The 16,144-nt window shown below is 37.0% G+C and overlaps 1 protein-coding gene across 5 annotated transcripts; it reads right to left on the bottom strand.

Annotated features, from left to right (window-relative positions):
- Positions 1-1,055: 1,055 nt before the first annotated feature.
- LOC148850072 (transmembrane protein (DUF2215)) lies at positions 1,056-11,576 on the bottom strand. Of its 5 annotated transcripts, XM_088942516.1 has the most exons (11): positions 11,223-11,437; positions 9,138-9,399; positions 8,453-8,675; positions 7,947-8,104; positions 7,725-7,870; positions 5,319-5,381; positions 5,130-5,222; positions 2,329-2,490; positions 2,055-2,161; positions 1,592-1,761; positions 1,056-1,486 (listed from the first exon to the last, which is right to left on the bottom strand). In XM_088942516.1, the coding sequence occupies exons 3-11, from the start codon at positions 8,599-8,601 to the stop codon at positions 1,215-1,217; spliced, it is 1,320 nt and encodes a 439-aa protein (XP_088798642.1). In that variant the 5' UTR covers positions 8,602-8,675; positions 9,138-9,399; positions 11,223-11,437; the 3' UTR covers positions 1,056-1,214. The 5 variants fall into 5 exon arrangements, 4 of the variants coding, with proteins under 4 accessions (XP_088798642.1, XP_088798639.1, XP_088798640.1 ...); XM_088942513.1 differs by lacking the exon at positions 9,138-9,399 and having other exon boundaries at positions 1,592-1,770; positions 11,223-11,576; XM_088942514.1 differs by lacking the exon at positions 9,138-9,399 and having other exon boundaries at positions 11,223-11,576.
- Between the last annotated feature and the right edge of the window lie 4,568 nt (positions 11,577-16,144).

The following is a 16,144-nucleotide window of genomic DNA, read 5'->3' as shown; positions in this document are numbered from 1 at the left end:
TATTAGTTTCAGCAAGATACTAATTTTGGATAAGAACACGACTTGGTCTGGCTTTGTTAATTCCCGTTTGATGGACAAGAGCCAATTATTGAGAAACCTTGTCAAATTCCAATGCCCGATTATAGAATGACCACCCTTGTCAGAATGTGAACGATGCACTGTATCCAAATTCCAATGCCCGATTATACAAATCATTTTTTATGGGTAAACTACATCTGAGTGATTTGGGCACACACTGTTTTTGATAGAGGGACAGCCCTTATCACGACTCTATTTAGAAAGATAAATATCCACAAATTGACCTTTATCATTATATTAGTTTCATTGTCTTTTTTTTTGTTTTTTTTTTCTTTCGTGGGATTGTCAGATTGTGCCCAGTTCATAAAAAAATAGATCTGCACAAATCGGTCCCCTTTGAGGACGAGACCGGATCTGCTCCTCACTCCTGGCTCCTCACGGGTGCCTTACACGCACATCCTACCATGAATTGGAAACATCTCCCATAGTTATTAGTTATTATTCAGGGAGATGTTCCCACTGCACTGTGGATTTGCCTGTGAGGCGCCCATTTGTGAGGAACAGATCCCGCTTCTTCCAGGACTTGTTCTGACACAACCTTATAATTAGTTCTGGCAGTTCACACTTCACACAGGACTTGAAAAAATCCCGACAGCGCATAGGGGGATCTCGGCGACCCACAATTAGCTAAGGCCTAACAAGAACGCTCCGTTTTTAGCTTGAGCCGAATAAAGCGCAACTTGTTTGCCGACACTAAGGCAATACTGGTGGTGGTGGCATATTGATCTGCACGACTAGAAAAATATGCATGAATAGGGTTACTCAGGCCAATTGGGCTCGCTACTTTCTCCAGCTTGACCTACCAAAATCAGTCTAGATGTTATGCCCAGCATCAGTCCCTGTAATTTGTTCAATAGCCCACGCCCAGCGCAAATCAGACCAGACGTCCATGCTCCTATTCCTATTTCCTAGTGGCCGAGAACACTCTCAAATCACAATTTCGCACACCAACCAACAACTGACCGGGAGACCATACGTTATAAATGATGATGAACTCATTACAGGTGAAGCATATTTTTTTGAGGACGTGTTTTTGTACAAAAAGAGAGGACATTACAATTTGATTGATGTTAGATACCGCCCTCATTTTTCTACCAAATTGGAATTGAAACAGTTATGATTACATAAAGTTATTTTTATTCCCAGAACCAAATGAACCATCTCCCTTGCTGCTTGGAAGTACTTCTGTGGTCTTTCGGTGGGGCCAAAGTTATCCTTTCAGCATTGGCTACAGCAAATTTGTTGAAGTCAGGAGAAGAGAACAAATCCTCCAAAGCTTTCTTTGTGGACTCTCTGGTGAACTTGTCCCATTCATCTTTCGAGAATTCTTTCCTTTCAGGTGTCTTGTGATAAGTAGAATAGTAGGTCTCTGAATCCAATGACCGACAAGGTGGTGTCTTGGCTAGACCTGAAGGGTTGCGTAAGAAATTGTCAAGCTTGCACCATTAACTAATTCTGATCTAAACCCTGCCTTCTACTTGATGTCAAATATAATTCAAGGAATGATACAAACCTCGGGAAGAATTGCAGGAAGACAGTCTGAAGGGTCTAGTTTCAGTTCCAAATAAATTCGTCTCTCCTAACATTCGAATCTTGTGTTGATATTCATCATCTGACTCTTCAGTGGGGAAATCTTGGTTTGGGAGTTTTCTACGGTTGTGCTTTGCCAGTCTGGATGAATGCCTGAAAATACTAGTAATCAATTAATTTCATATTCATATGGTACTACAACCAATAGGATGTAGCAAGAGGGAGTAGAATGCAGGTGTAGCAGATCATGATGATAAAATATCAGGCTGACAGCATGAGAGTGTAGATTTGAATCTGAGAGCAGGCACTTTGTGCAAAAAATGCCAAAGGTTAGGTATAGGACCAAGTAGTACATGGTTGAAAGAATTGGATAGAGAAGTCCCAAAGGAATATACACAGGTATTTACATCTCATCTTTCAGAAGTTAATTGGGACAGGGGACCTACTTGTGCCGGTGACGTGAAGATCTCAACTTTGTAACCCTCCTCAGTAGTAATGAGATCAGTATTCCGGCTACCAATGCCCCTGCTGCCAAAAGGGGGTCCAAAGAACTCTGCTCAAAAATAACTTCCACTTTGGTAATCCCCATGTGTGATAAAATAATAAAAATTTCATAATGGGATCATGAACAAGAAGTGAATAAGGAAATTTGATTTTTTAAAAGGAAGTTGCACTATCTGATGAGACTGAAGAAGAGTAGAAAATGATGATAACATGCACCTGAATGATCATGACAGCAGCAAAAACCCAGATACTGTATGTGACAAAACGAGCTATACTTTTATCAACTGATCCATCTTCTGTTACAACCAATTTACGGACAACCCAGAACCCCAACCAAGCTCCAGCCAAGGCAACACAAACCAGCAAGAATATTGCCAACTGTGGTTTACATTTGATTGGAAATGAAAATTGTGAGAAACAAGAAAAAAAATGCTGGGGAAGTTAAAAAAAACCACAACTTCCAAATTGTAATAATGAGGTTTGCCTAGAAAGGTCTGAAAGAATATCAACATAGGACTGCAAACAGAAAACAGCACAAACAAGATTAGAGGATTCTCTGCAAGTATTCAATTTCCAGAAACTTCGTCAGACAATATGTAGCCATCAGCTTTACCCGGTAGATAACACCTTCACATTTACCTGCAATAAAATGCTTGGGACACCATCCTAATAAAGAATTAAACAATCATATCGTCCAATATAGTTTTGTAATATGCCTGTATTAAAAAAAAAAACAGCCCAACATATGCTTCTTCTATGCACCAATGGATAACTTAAATCAGCTTTTGAAGACTTAAATTAGTGTTATTTAAGCAATAATAATATCAAGATACTTGCATGTTTCCATCTGGAAATAGGCTCAAATTGGTAATTTCAATATTGATGTACGTAACTTGTATTGCCCAGTGTTTTCAAAACCGGACTGGACCAGACAGTCGGACCGGAAAAACCAGGAACCAGTCACCTGTCTGGTTCCGTTTCACCCCAAAACCCTTTTTTGGCCAAAAACCGTTGATTCGGTAAGCGAACCACTGACCCAAGCGGGCAAACCGCCAACCTGGACAACGGTTTTTGGCAATTTTTTTGTCAGAGTGGGCCATCTATTCAGACTGGACGGTCAGACCGTTCAACCCGGGAACTGGACCCCAGAACGATTCCCTGTCTGGTTTGGTTTTAAAAACCTTGGTATTGCCTCAGAAAATCATCTTCAAATGCTAAAGATTTTTTCCACCATCTTTCTACCACTCTAGTACTGTTGCTATTGAGAGATGTGGTCATTTTTACTACCCTAATTAAATGCACATGCATGCACAAATTGAGTCCAAAGGCAGACCATGAATTTTTAGAGCACTAAAAAAATACTGATATACCTACCGTTGCTTTTAGCATAAAAACTTGGCATCCGAGCAGGAGCTATGCACACCAAAAAGGTATGCATCAACGTAATCCATTTACACCAAGTATAACTTGATCTTGGACAGATAAATATAAAACTTTTTGCTGCAGCTAACCAGTTGCATATCATGTAACTTTTTACTGCAGTGAGACCAGCTCACCATCTCCGTTTAGCTATTTCAAAAATGAATATCATGTAACAAAACAGACTACAAGCATGTCCTGTAATTGCAGTATATAATTAAGGGAATTTTCTACAACATGGTTGGTTTTGTTTTTGAAAACAAAAACAACTGCCACATCAGCAAAATTATATTGTTCTTTTTTTCTGATATGGCAGTTGTTTTTGTTTTCAAAAACAAAACCAACCATGTTGTTGAACACCCCCTAAGTCATAATTAGCAAGATGCTGTCACACAGTATAGGATTGAAAACTTAATAGATACTAGCTTAACAACACATGAGAGAGAGAGAGAGAGAGAGAGAGAGAGAGGAGTAGAATGGGGAGAGGAAAATAAATGGAGACGGTCTTCTGACATGAAGACAAAGTTTTGGCATTATAAAATAAATTATATATAGTGCTTATTTAGGCATGTGGGTACATTGATCTTTTTTTTTTTTTTTTGATCAACAACAATTTCATTAATTCACCAAAGAAGTTACATAAGGAAGACAAACACACTTATCTTCCAAGTACAATCAAGAAAACAAAAGAATAGGAAGAGACAAAATTACAACTTAGCCCAAAATATTGAATCCCTTTCTGCCCCTTGTTTAGCTAAACCATCAGCTAGAGAATTGGCTGATCTTTTGACCCAGCACATTGATCTTTTGAGTATACCTTTTCAAAACTGGTCCCATAACTAAAACTTAATAACAGCATTTTCCATGTAATTGATACATTGATTATCTTAAATTGATCTCTATGAGTAGGGATGCAATTTGGATCAGATCCAGCCACATCTGAATCCAATCCAATTATTAAAACCTTGAACCCGAATATAATCCAATGTAAGGATCTCAAATTGGAAGTTATTAATTATAAACTTTGAAACATATTATATATATAGATAGATAGATAGATAGATAGCTGCATATACATAATTATATATAAATAGATCAGATGGGGTCAAATCCACATCAGCAATTATTAAATGGATGTTAAGTTTCAGAAATCAAATTGGATCTGATCATGTAAATGGATCATCCAAATCCAAAATAAGCGACATTTCAGATTGTGTTATCATAACTTCAGACTCAATAGAGTGACTTTGATTTTGGCATGTTATAGGCTTTTCCACTAGTTTGAATGTGATTCCAGAAAAGAACTTCTGATAGACAACATTATTCAACCATTTAACCTCCTTTTTCGTCCAACAGCTCTGTGTTCAAAGCATGAGCAAACCATGAAATGGGTACATTGAGCAATGTTCCACTAGTTACAGCATATTTGGAGCATTAATCTAGTAACGGATGCATTATAATGAAAATGTATTGTCACAGTTATTGGATTTATTGGGCCAAACGAAGCATAGATAAAGTAGGTACATGCCTGCATGGAATGGTTTCATAATAGAATTACAAAGAACTTTTGGGAATAGAGAAGAGAAAAACTTACGCACAGGATTGTACATGTCTTCATGGAATCCCATCTCTATAAGTAGTGAATGCACCAAGCCTAGCAAATAGCTTATAAAAAAAGATCCTATGCCAACCTGAACAAGATGGCATTAGAGTTTGCATAAACTTATTTCAACAGGAAATATAATGAAATGAAAGAACCCAACATTGGAAACAATCTTGAAACTCACGATAGAAGAAAATAAAAAAATTGCAAGTGAATTTTTTCGACCAGTGGGGAGCAGCTTCATGCCCTGTCAGAGTCCATATCAAGAATGGAGTTAAATAAATGAAATAATCAACCAAAATTGAAAAGAATGCATGAAGTCCCATCTCTTATCGGAGATCCATGTAAATGATGGAATTGTAATAGATGACATGGTCCAACCTACACAAATTGGAAAGGAGATTTCTGCATGGCTGACAGTGCTAAATAACGTACTGCAGTCAGTCTGATGCTTTAGAACTCGGATCAAGGGACCAGTTTCAACCCATCCGTAGTCAACCAAGCCAACTAGTGATGCAGTTGACATGATGATGATTAAAAATGTCTAAATATTTCTATTTATATGGTTCATTGTTATCAACTCATCATCATGATATCATCTAAGCTTTGTCCCAACTCCTAACTTTATGGGGTCAGCTACATGAATTCCATTCCACCATTCCATCAGTGTCATATCCATTGTTAAATTATAAACTCTGAAAGCATTTCTCACTACCACTTCAATCCATGTCCCTTTTGGTCTGCCCCAGCTCTTCTACCCCAATATATATCCCCCAATGCATGAAAATCTTCTATATTGTTCTCAAAATATTTACTTTGTTAATCATATCAGTGTAAGGTTTTCAATATATATGAACATATATGTCATCTAAATAATTTGTTTAACGTGATTTTTTTTTCTCTTCAAATCTATTATTTTTCAAATTTTCCACATAGAAGACTCTTTCCTTCTTATTTTCATTATGAAATATATTCATAGGATTCCTCTCAAAATATATTCATAATATTTAAAGTTAAGATACCGATAACAAACACTATAGACTAAAATTTTTAAACTCTTAGAGGAAGTGGACACCTTGAAATGGTGTATCACTTCAAAAGCATCATTTTTATCACTTTATAATGATATATTATTTAAAAGAATATGTCCCTTCATAATTTTATATATTAACAGATATTTTCATAGATTGATATTTTCTTCAAATTTATAGATTAATGTTCACAACATTGTAAAATTTATACAAATTTTCCAACATTTCTGACCTATTTGTTATTTTTAGTTCAACTACATTTCCGCCAAGACCAACAGTTTTATAGACTGGACATTATCTGACATTAAAAATAAAGATATTATACCCTTCAGTAATTAATTGTTTCAATGCTTATTGGTCGATGTTTTGTTTCCCCAGTTTATTCATCTCCCTAATTTCTAGAAGATGAAATAAGCAAAAAGATATGCTTCTTGAAGATTTTGTTTCTTTTCAAGAGAAAAGGTTCTTCATGTTATTTTCCTCCCATTATACATACTACTTAGGAGTCTTTTTTTTTTCTATTTTTTGAGAAGTAACAAGTTTTGATTTTGTGCTCTCATCAAATATTGATATTCTTTGCATCATGATTCCTTTAGCTAGGTTCTACATCCAACAATTCTTCTTTTGGCATTTTCCTTGTAATTATGCAGCGTATTAGTCACATAATGCTATCTAGACCTCTGAATAACTTCAGATCACCAGCTTTTTCCAGTTGGAGCAATCCTGTCTCAAGTCAAACCTGAATCAACTTGGATAGTTGAACTGGTGAACCAGTGACCTGGTGAGTTTTCTGGGTCCTGATCTCTTGACAAATTTGAAGGGCTGAACAATCAAATTACCAGTTAAACTGTTACCAGTTGCCTAGTGAACTTTCCAATTTTTTGTCCAATCCAGATTTGACAACACCAATCTTGAAGTCAGACCAACTCAGTTAGGAACTTGGTTCCCTTTTCAACTTGGCAGGTCATACTCATACCAGGTTGCACTCATGCACTGGCTGTGAAATTGATGCAAATCAGAAAGTTGGTCATATACAGAATAACAATAAAAAGATTCAAAATATTTAATCTCAATTTTTAGACAAATTCCATGTCACAGAACATCAAATTTGCAACCATAAACTGAACACTTCTTGGTGATTTATTTTAGGGAGAATGACTGATCAGTCCAGATCAGAATTTTGTAGCCCCACCATACAGGGGGGATGAATCCTGACCATAAATTGATGCCAATATCACGCATAGGATCCGGTTGGGGGGCTATGACTATGGGGGGGCTGTCATTCAGAATTCTGCATTGGGTTGCAGAGTACTTAACCCTTTATTTTATGCAATGTCAAACTCAGAGTTATTCAAGTCAAAAAAATGGAAGCCCAGTGCACAAGGCTCCCACCAATGTGGATTCTGGGGAAGGACAGATGTACACAACCTTACCCCTGCACATACAGAGAGGCTGTTTCCAAGATTCGAACCCTGCTCACCTAGGCCGCAATGGAGCAACCCAACCTGGTCACCCAAGTCTACAAATGGAAAAAAAGGATAAACAGAACAGTAACATACCTGAAAAAGGACCATCAGTACCACAAGGATAATGCCAACGATCATCGCACTGCTATAATAGAAAACTAAGGAGTTGCCAAACTCGGGTGCCAATGTTATCAGGACTACTCCCATGACTAAAAAAAAGATGCGATATAACAAAAACTCTGCCAATAGATTAATTAATAATATTAGAAGCTAAGATCATATACAAAACTCAGATTCTTGGCCAAAGGAATATACCTTCTTCAGTGGATACCTCAAAGATTTCAGAGGTCAGACCAGGCATCCGTATGTCTAGAAGCTTGCTGTCATAAGGAGACATAGATCGAACCCATGAACCCTTAACAAGTTTCTCCCAGTTGCCTTGAGGGCACATCCCTATCCCAAGAGACATATTCCTGTGAAGAAACACAAAATTGCAACTGGTTTCAATGTTCTGCAACTAACTCCAGGGAAAAATGAAATTGCACTACATCTTGAATTTTCCCACAAGATCCTAGTTACTACTATATAGTTCAGTCAGCTTCATATGCCATTTCTCTAAGCAATAAGTGGGGATTGGGGAACTATATTTAACTATGAGGAAAAACTAGACGTTTCAAATGAAGCATCAAAGTTCTTGAAAATCTGTCCTAGTGAGACAAGTATGGAGAAGTAATAAACAGATAGCTTGAATAATGGAAATTCCCAATGTCTAACAGCCTGCAGTTTTGAGGTGTGACCATGCAAAATAGGATAGGGCTCACCTGTGGAAACAAACCTCAACATTTTGAAGACGAATCCCTGATCCTGTCTGAATAACTTTCACAATTACTTTCAATGAATGGGCATACTTCCTAAGGCCTTTAAGCCTCGAAAGGCCACGGATGTGAACCCTATTGCAAACCATTGACATGCTTGGTTTGGAACCTGGTGAATCTTTTACAGGAAAGCCAGATGATAGCTGCAACGTGGTTGGGTGAGCAACAACTGCAGAGCCAAAATAGTTATATTGACAAAAGTCAAATAAGCTCACAAATCAACCAGATGGCCACAAATTTGATGAAAATGCAAAAGTTCCATGATCAGAAATTCATTTCCACTTAGTCAGCAAAACTTTCAAACAGATCGTGCAGTCACCTTCTTAGACAACCTAACTATATTTCTACTAATTTACTGATAAAGATGCAGTTCTGTTTATCTAGATAGCAATTATACTTATAAAACTTCTTTGAGTATACATCTACCAAATAAAGTATCTCCAATTATTATAATATGATTATACAAATTTCAAGTTGACAGCATTTCAGCATGCATTTACTTTGTAGTATGGATTACAGTAATATAAGATGATCCCAGAGGTGGAATTGAAAAGGGGTTTGGACCTGGTTTAAAGATGATATTTGTAAAAAGAAATAACAATTGTTTTTTAGAGGCAATTCTTTCACTTACTTTTATCTTCATCTTCAACCAGCTACCTTGAATTCTCTATAACTGCAGCCCTTGTCTACCAAAAAAACCAATGCAAAGAAATGGAAGCAGCTCTCACTCCCTTATAAATACTAAATTTTAGCTATAAATGTTGAACGCACGAGCTGTTCCTAGTTATGCTCTTGATTTTCCTTTGTGTGACATTGTTTTCTGGCTGAGCATTTAAGTGTTCATTGTATCGTCACTTCTCTCCTTCCTACATCCCTGTGTCACACTCCAAATGCTGCAGCAAGATACCAGTTTCAAGATATGGTATTTATCAAAATTGGGCAAAATTTGTCTTAACTCTGTTGCTCATCAATACATACATATGTGTGTGTGTGTATCATATTATCCTCATAAGTGAAGCATGAGTTGCAAGCCATGCCTCTCATAATTTATTCTAGTTTGGATTAAAATGCATGGATGGCCTTACATTCTCCAATCATGTAGAAGACTCTTTTTTCCTTTTAAGAAGAAAACAAACTAAATTTTCCATGGCTTCCTTGGTTGCAATTGTCATGTTGGCGCCTTGAATTCCAGTTGCGATCTCACTCCATGACCCAACCCGAACAAGGTTGAGAAAAACCCGAAGGCAAATTTTCATAGTGGTCTGTGGTGGAATCAGAGGGTTTGGGCCACTCCTTGGGAATGCAGTATGGACTCTTATTGCTAAGGAAATCATAGTTGAGGTAGTTGCAATTGGATATTACAATTGCAAGCAAGTGTTCATTGCAAGTATCCAAAACTGTAGGTCACTTGAACATCGCATCACACATTAGGTGGAATCGCATGTCACTTGGTCATGTTAGGCGGTAAACTAGTATTGCAGATCGCATTGAATTGATCTCACAGAGTGATCTCACAAGTCTAGACTCATAGCGAGATCTTGCGAGACTTGCGATTCAATTCTTAGCAGTTTTGAGAGGCCAACCCAGTTTAGGGTTTTCTCGCTATAAATAGCCTTGTATCTTGGAGTCCAAGAAAGAGAACAAGTGAGTGTGTGAGAAACAAGGAAGTGTGAACTTTGGGTGTATTGGGAGCTAGGGTTTTGGTGAGAGGCTGTGAACACTAACTGTAAATCTCCATTGCTGATAGTATATTTTTTCTCCTTTAATGTCAGTGAACATAGGCCATAAGCTGAACCACTTAAATCTCTGTGTGCTCTGTTTTGCATTGTCTTTCCATTTTCTCCACTTGCCAAACGATTATATTGTTCTTGGGTTTGTTAGGAACTTCAACAACAACAATAAAATTCTATTCCAGTAAGACATTGCCCACTTTCTGACTTCACTTTTGAATCATTTCTCAGAAACAAACCTCTAAATTCAGTAACAAAAACGTCCATGCTCATCCATGTTTCCATTTTTGAAAATGGCATATTCGTTGGTAGCCTGACCCCTGTGACCTACTAGTGACAAAACCACAAATTTCAAGATATCTCTCCTTAGACTTCTGTAAATCCGCAGTTCTTATAGCTACACACAAGTCCTTAGTCTATTTGGGCTTCCAGAGTATAGATGTGAATTCTCTATTATAAGGATTAAATTTCACAACTCTAACAACACCCTAAGGTACAATGCTAAACTAACTAAATTGAAATCAGTTGTTATATCTAAGCCTGGAACCACCATATGAACTTGAAAGATTTCCAGAACACACGGTCTCAAATGCATTTGGAAAAATTGTCATCAAATGAGAATTCGCTAGATGAAAAGCTAATCTCCGTTGTGCGCAAGCATAGCATTTTATCACCTTGTTTTCCCTGAACTCCATTAGTATCCCCTTCCTAGACGTCAAACCCTAGACCATTCTAGCGGGGCCCAATCTCTAATCAGAAACTTAAAGATTGATGAAGAACTCCGTCCTCATGGAAATTCGACATGAGGATTTAATTGATCAGCGTACTAGCCAGCAATCATGAGGCTGAATGGTCAGCTACCCATCGAAAAAGGGGAACCGGGAAAGAACGCAAATTTGGAGGATTCAGCTCAATTCAACTTTTTCTCTTAAATTGAGTTCAACATGTGACAAAAGGAAAAAGTGAGAACAAAGAGAGCATCTTACCAATAGATAGGTCATCATCTGCAGCGACGACAGCGGACGAATTCGAAGCAAAAAGAAAGAAAAACAACAAAAAACGAACGACTAATCCCACGCAGAATGCAGTTTGCGTTATTCGTCTCATCGTGACTTCCCGAGTTGGCTGGTTAGGAAATCAAAAAATATGAGCGCGCGACGGCAATTTTGCTGCCTCACTTCATGAAGGTAATTCAAACTTCTATGAAGATCTGTTATCAACAGTCAATAAGAGATTGGAGGGCAATAATGGAAATTCACAACTTTCCCACTGCGCGAAGGCGAAGATTTGACGAACGGATTCGAACATCTGCGCACCGTAGCACATCCAAACCGTGCATTGGAAATATCTCCCACTGATAAGTATAAATAATATTTCTGGCGTTGGTGCATATAGGGCGCCCAAAAGTGAAATCGACTTTATCCTCACAAAATCGTACTCACTGGCCTCACAGCCTTTCCGCCGTAGATCGGGAATATCTGAATTCGGCTTCGATCAATGCAACATCCGTCCGAATAATTTTTACAGTACGTATTGAAAATATCAAATATCTCCGTATTCATGTGTTTTATTTCATCAAATATTATCAAGGGTTGCAAAACGCTATTTGATTGAATGGTGTGAGCACGGGCTTGCACTGAACCTAAGCCGAACTCGGAATATCTCAACGTCAATTACAAGTAAGGAGGACGGTTCACTGATGAAGCTCGGAGAGCGAATCTGTTCTTCACACAGGCGCCTGTATGACGGAATTTGCTTTTCACAAATGGGCGCTCTACAGATACATCCACTTGGAAGCATCTCCCATTAATAATAATTAATAAATACGAAAAATGTTCATAATAAATGATAGGAGGTGTGTATGAGGCGCCAGGTGTAAAGATTAGATCTGGTCTCTCACACTCATTTTCCACGAACATCTTCCATGCTTTTAAATTATTATTTATGGGAAATGTTTCCAATACACGATAGATGTGCATGTGAGGCGTTCAAGTGTAAGGAGCAGATCCAGTCCCGGATACGAACGGATAGAGATGCATCTGGATCGTATGAACCCATGTATACGGAAGAGTGACGTGCCCACTCGTGTGATGTGATTGATTTCGTAGCTTGTTGTATACAGTCGAGTGAGCAGCAGATTCAAATTAGAACCAGTCTTTGTTAGGCCCATGATTTTAGCATAACATGAAGCAATAGCTCCATGGTGATGGCTCCAAAAGACATTCAGTAAATGGTTGATTTTATAAAAAAAAAAAAAATTGAGAGAGAAACAGAAAGAAGGAAATCAAGAAGTCTCCATTTAATGAAGTTTTTAATTAGCTTCCAACAATGCAGTCCTATGTTCCACAGGGTTCAGGTTTCTATTTACATAACAAATGAAATTACGACTTACATAAAATCTGTCTCCAACCTGGGCGGAGCTATAGGTAGGGGCCAAAATCTAAGAGAAATTTAAATGGGTATTATGGGGATTTTAAAGGCATAATGGTGCAACGGTTGGATTGCTCCATTGTGACTTGGGTGATCAGAGTTTAAATCTTGGAGCACAACTTCTCTGCATGTGCAAAGGTAACCAACATGTAAATTTGCTTGTCATTTGCATGGTTGATTTTTATTTCAACCAACCGATCAAGTATTGTTGATCAGACCACCTAAAACAAAAACTTAGCTCAAATTGAATGATAGATTGTGATTGATAGCTGTTGAATGTTTTAAGTCCCATTTTGTGGGTGTAAGCCTACATTTCCACTGTGCAGCAGATGCATGATGAGTCATATTGTTCATGCTCATGCTATTCCTCACTTCCCCTGTTTTGAATAAACAGCAGGATAGTGGTAGGGTGGTAGCAAAATTGAAATCAGATTCGCTCTGCACCTCCCACCAACCTCACATCACATCTCCCCATAAATAATAAAATCAAGTACAGGAGATGTTCTAAATGCATGGTTGAACTTGAAAACACTGTGAGATGGATCTGTGTGGAGCAAGTCCAGATTTGGCAAAATCTACCAGTAAGTATAATAATACTGATTTTAGTGATAAATTTTGACTAATTCTCTATGAATCATTTTTCTCATGTGGAAACTTTTCAATTTGTAGAATCTCAGTTGTATTTTATTTGGCCATAGCTTTTTTATGGTCCATTTAAAATGAAAGCAAATCCATGCTGCCAAATTTTGCATTTTTTTTTACATTAGAAAAAACAGGCATTTGGTATGAATCATGGAATGGTCAGACTTCAGTGAATTTTAAGCATAAGAGGTATTGGCAAATACCTTGGATAACACCATCAATCTTAGGGGCATTCTTTTTTTGGATTTTGAGAGGGGGAAGCTGGTCAATGGTATTCCCAATGATCAACCAAAAAACTCATGTTATTTTTTTTTGGATTTATATGGAGATCAGGCAAAGTTTATTTTCTTGGGTACATCTTGTAGGTGGATAAATAACTTTTCCAGGGGGAAATTGCCAACATTTGAATGTGACAAAAATGCCCATTTTAATAATGGATTTTTATGACTAAAATGACCATTGCTTTATTTTCATGGAAAATAAAAGAACATGAATAAATACACTCAAATAAAGCTTTAGTGTTTTCAACCTATGATGGAACTAGTTGCCTAGACTAGTCAACCCATCACATAATCAAGGTTTTGGCTCCATTTCACCATTAAACCACTTGTCACAAAAAAAAAAAAAGCTTGACTTGGTCAATGGCATGATGACATGACTAGTTAAATTGATAAATATTGACCTAGTCATCCCCTAATAAGTTAAATATTAATTGTCTTCCTTTTTATATTTTAGTCATTTTCACCATTAATAAAAATAAATTAGATTTATCAAATTTATTTTTGTTTAAATATGAGCATATAATATTAGAGATGGAACCAATTTACTTATTTTTTTTATATTATTTACAATCTTTTATATTTTATTTTTCTACATTTTTATTATTTAGTTGTGACGTAATAAATGAACTATTCATCCGATTGAATGGATAACCAACCAAGTACAAGGATATATTTTTTTGTTTACTTTTAAAAAACTACTAAATCCAACCCACCCAATTCCATCACTAATGAGTAATGGATAGATAGGATTAAATGTTTGGTTGGCCTTTCCGCCTTTGTGGTTTCCTTCGACTTTCGTGGTTGTAGGCTTGTAGCCTTTTTCAGATGTCACGCCTGTCCTGCCAACATAGTTATAGCAGGCAGGTTTCAGCCTGTCAACTCCTATTGGTTACTAGAGAGAAAGTTGGCTTCATCTCGATGAAATATTGTTTGGTTCATCAATTTGCCAAAACCACTGCTATCTACCTACATCTTTGTACCACAGAAAATTGTCAAAACGCTTTAAACGCCCAACGATCAGATCAGGAGCGTGGTGTGTTTATGATTTTTGGTGAAACGTAACTCTTGTGCAATTTTTCATAAAAGAATAAAGGGAGAACGAAGGGGTTAGTGTAACTAATATATGACTTCTAAGTCTAGCTTGCTCTGTTATTACATGCGCTGGTTTGACCACTGGTCTAAGTTTTAATTATGCTTACAAAAAAAAAGATATGAGATCGTGGATATGATCATCATAGAGAGCTTGTATAGCCCATGCAGTGTAGAATTTTTGAAGGCTCCTTATAATCGCCCAGAGTTCAGTTGTTGCAGAACATTTACCAAACATTATCTCTCCTACTACAGCTTTACATAGTTGTTTTAGTTTTGATTGCATTATGAAGAAATTTCCACATAAAGAGTAGACAACGGCGAGGGCACGGAATGAAACAAAGCCTAGACCATTTAACACAATGCTGGCTTCGCTTTGAGCCTGCTCATGGAAAAGAACACGATAGGCTGAGTTGATAGAAAATTTCTCTGTTCTTTGAAGGTTTCCATAGGATCTTGTCCCTTTGTGGGGTGGGGGATGTTGAGAATAGCTGCTACACTATTTTCATCGAACATTTGCTATATAAGAATACAGTTTCACATATTAGTGCTGGTGATGAAGTCACATACCTAGAGATGGGGGACTGGTTGGACTGAACTCCTTTGGGTGAGTATGTGGCTTGGTAACGAAGGGACCCAAGGGTCCATGTAGGTTTGAATTTGTTCACCATTACCCACTTTCTAGAAGAAATTTGAATTCACTTCATCCATTTTACTTGATGACACATTTCCACCACCATATGCATGAATCTGAGGGCTTTGCTTTTAGGTCGAAGAAGCATTTGCCTTTTAGATATTTTGAGGCTTTTTTGTTGTGACTACAAATTGCCATTATTGCTGACAAGTTTTCAAATTGATTTCAGGAAGATAGCTTTGTTCATAGGATGGAAACGCCTCAGTCCAAGACCACCATCCACTTTGGAGCAACAAATGATATTCCATTTCAAGTTGCAGCCACTAGCTTTTTCCTCACTGCCATGCCACCAAATTATTTTTAGCTTGTCCAATTTTAAGGATGCAGCGGTATTCGAATCCGATTCGACACTGTTTATGTCGGATCCTATTCGTTCCAATCCAAATATTTGATTAGAATTCCAATCCAAATATCTGATAGGACTCGATCTGAATTCAAATCCTATGGCATTTGATTTGATCCGACTTGTTTTCTTTAAAAATTAATGAATTATTAAAAAAAATAAAATATATTAATTTAATAAATAAAGAAAAACAAAAATACAAGTATTTTTAATTATTTTTATTATATATACACGTTTTTATAAAAAAAATAACATAACAAATGTACAAAAATACAATATAAATGACATATTTATAAATAAATAAATAATATATATATTATTTATTTATTTATAAAAGGGGTGATCCTAATCTGATATGATTTCTGATCGGATCATAGGACCTGATCCGAAGATTCAACAAGAGGTGATTCGAATTTAACCAAATAAGAT

The sequence above is a fragment of the Nelumbo lutea genome, chromosome 5 (genome assembly GCF_056320005.1).
Source record: "Nelumbo lutea isolate HS-2025 chromosome 5, American lotus-T2T, whole genome shotgun sequence".
NCBI lineage: Eukaryota > Viridiplantae > Streptophyta > Magnoliopsida > Proteales > Nelumbonaceae > Nelumbo > Nelumbo lutea.
This window is presented reverse-complemented; position numbering and strand designations above follow the sequence as displayed.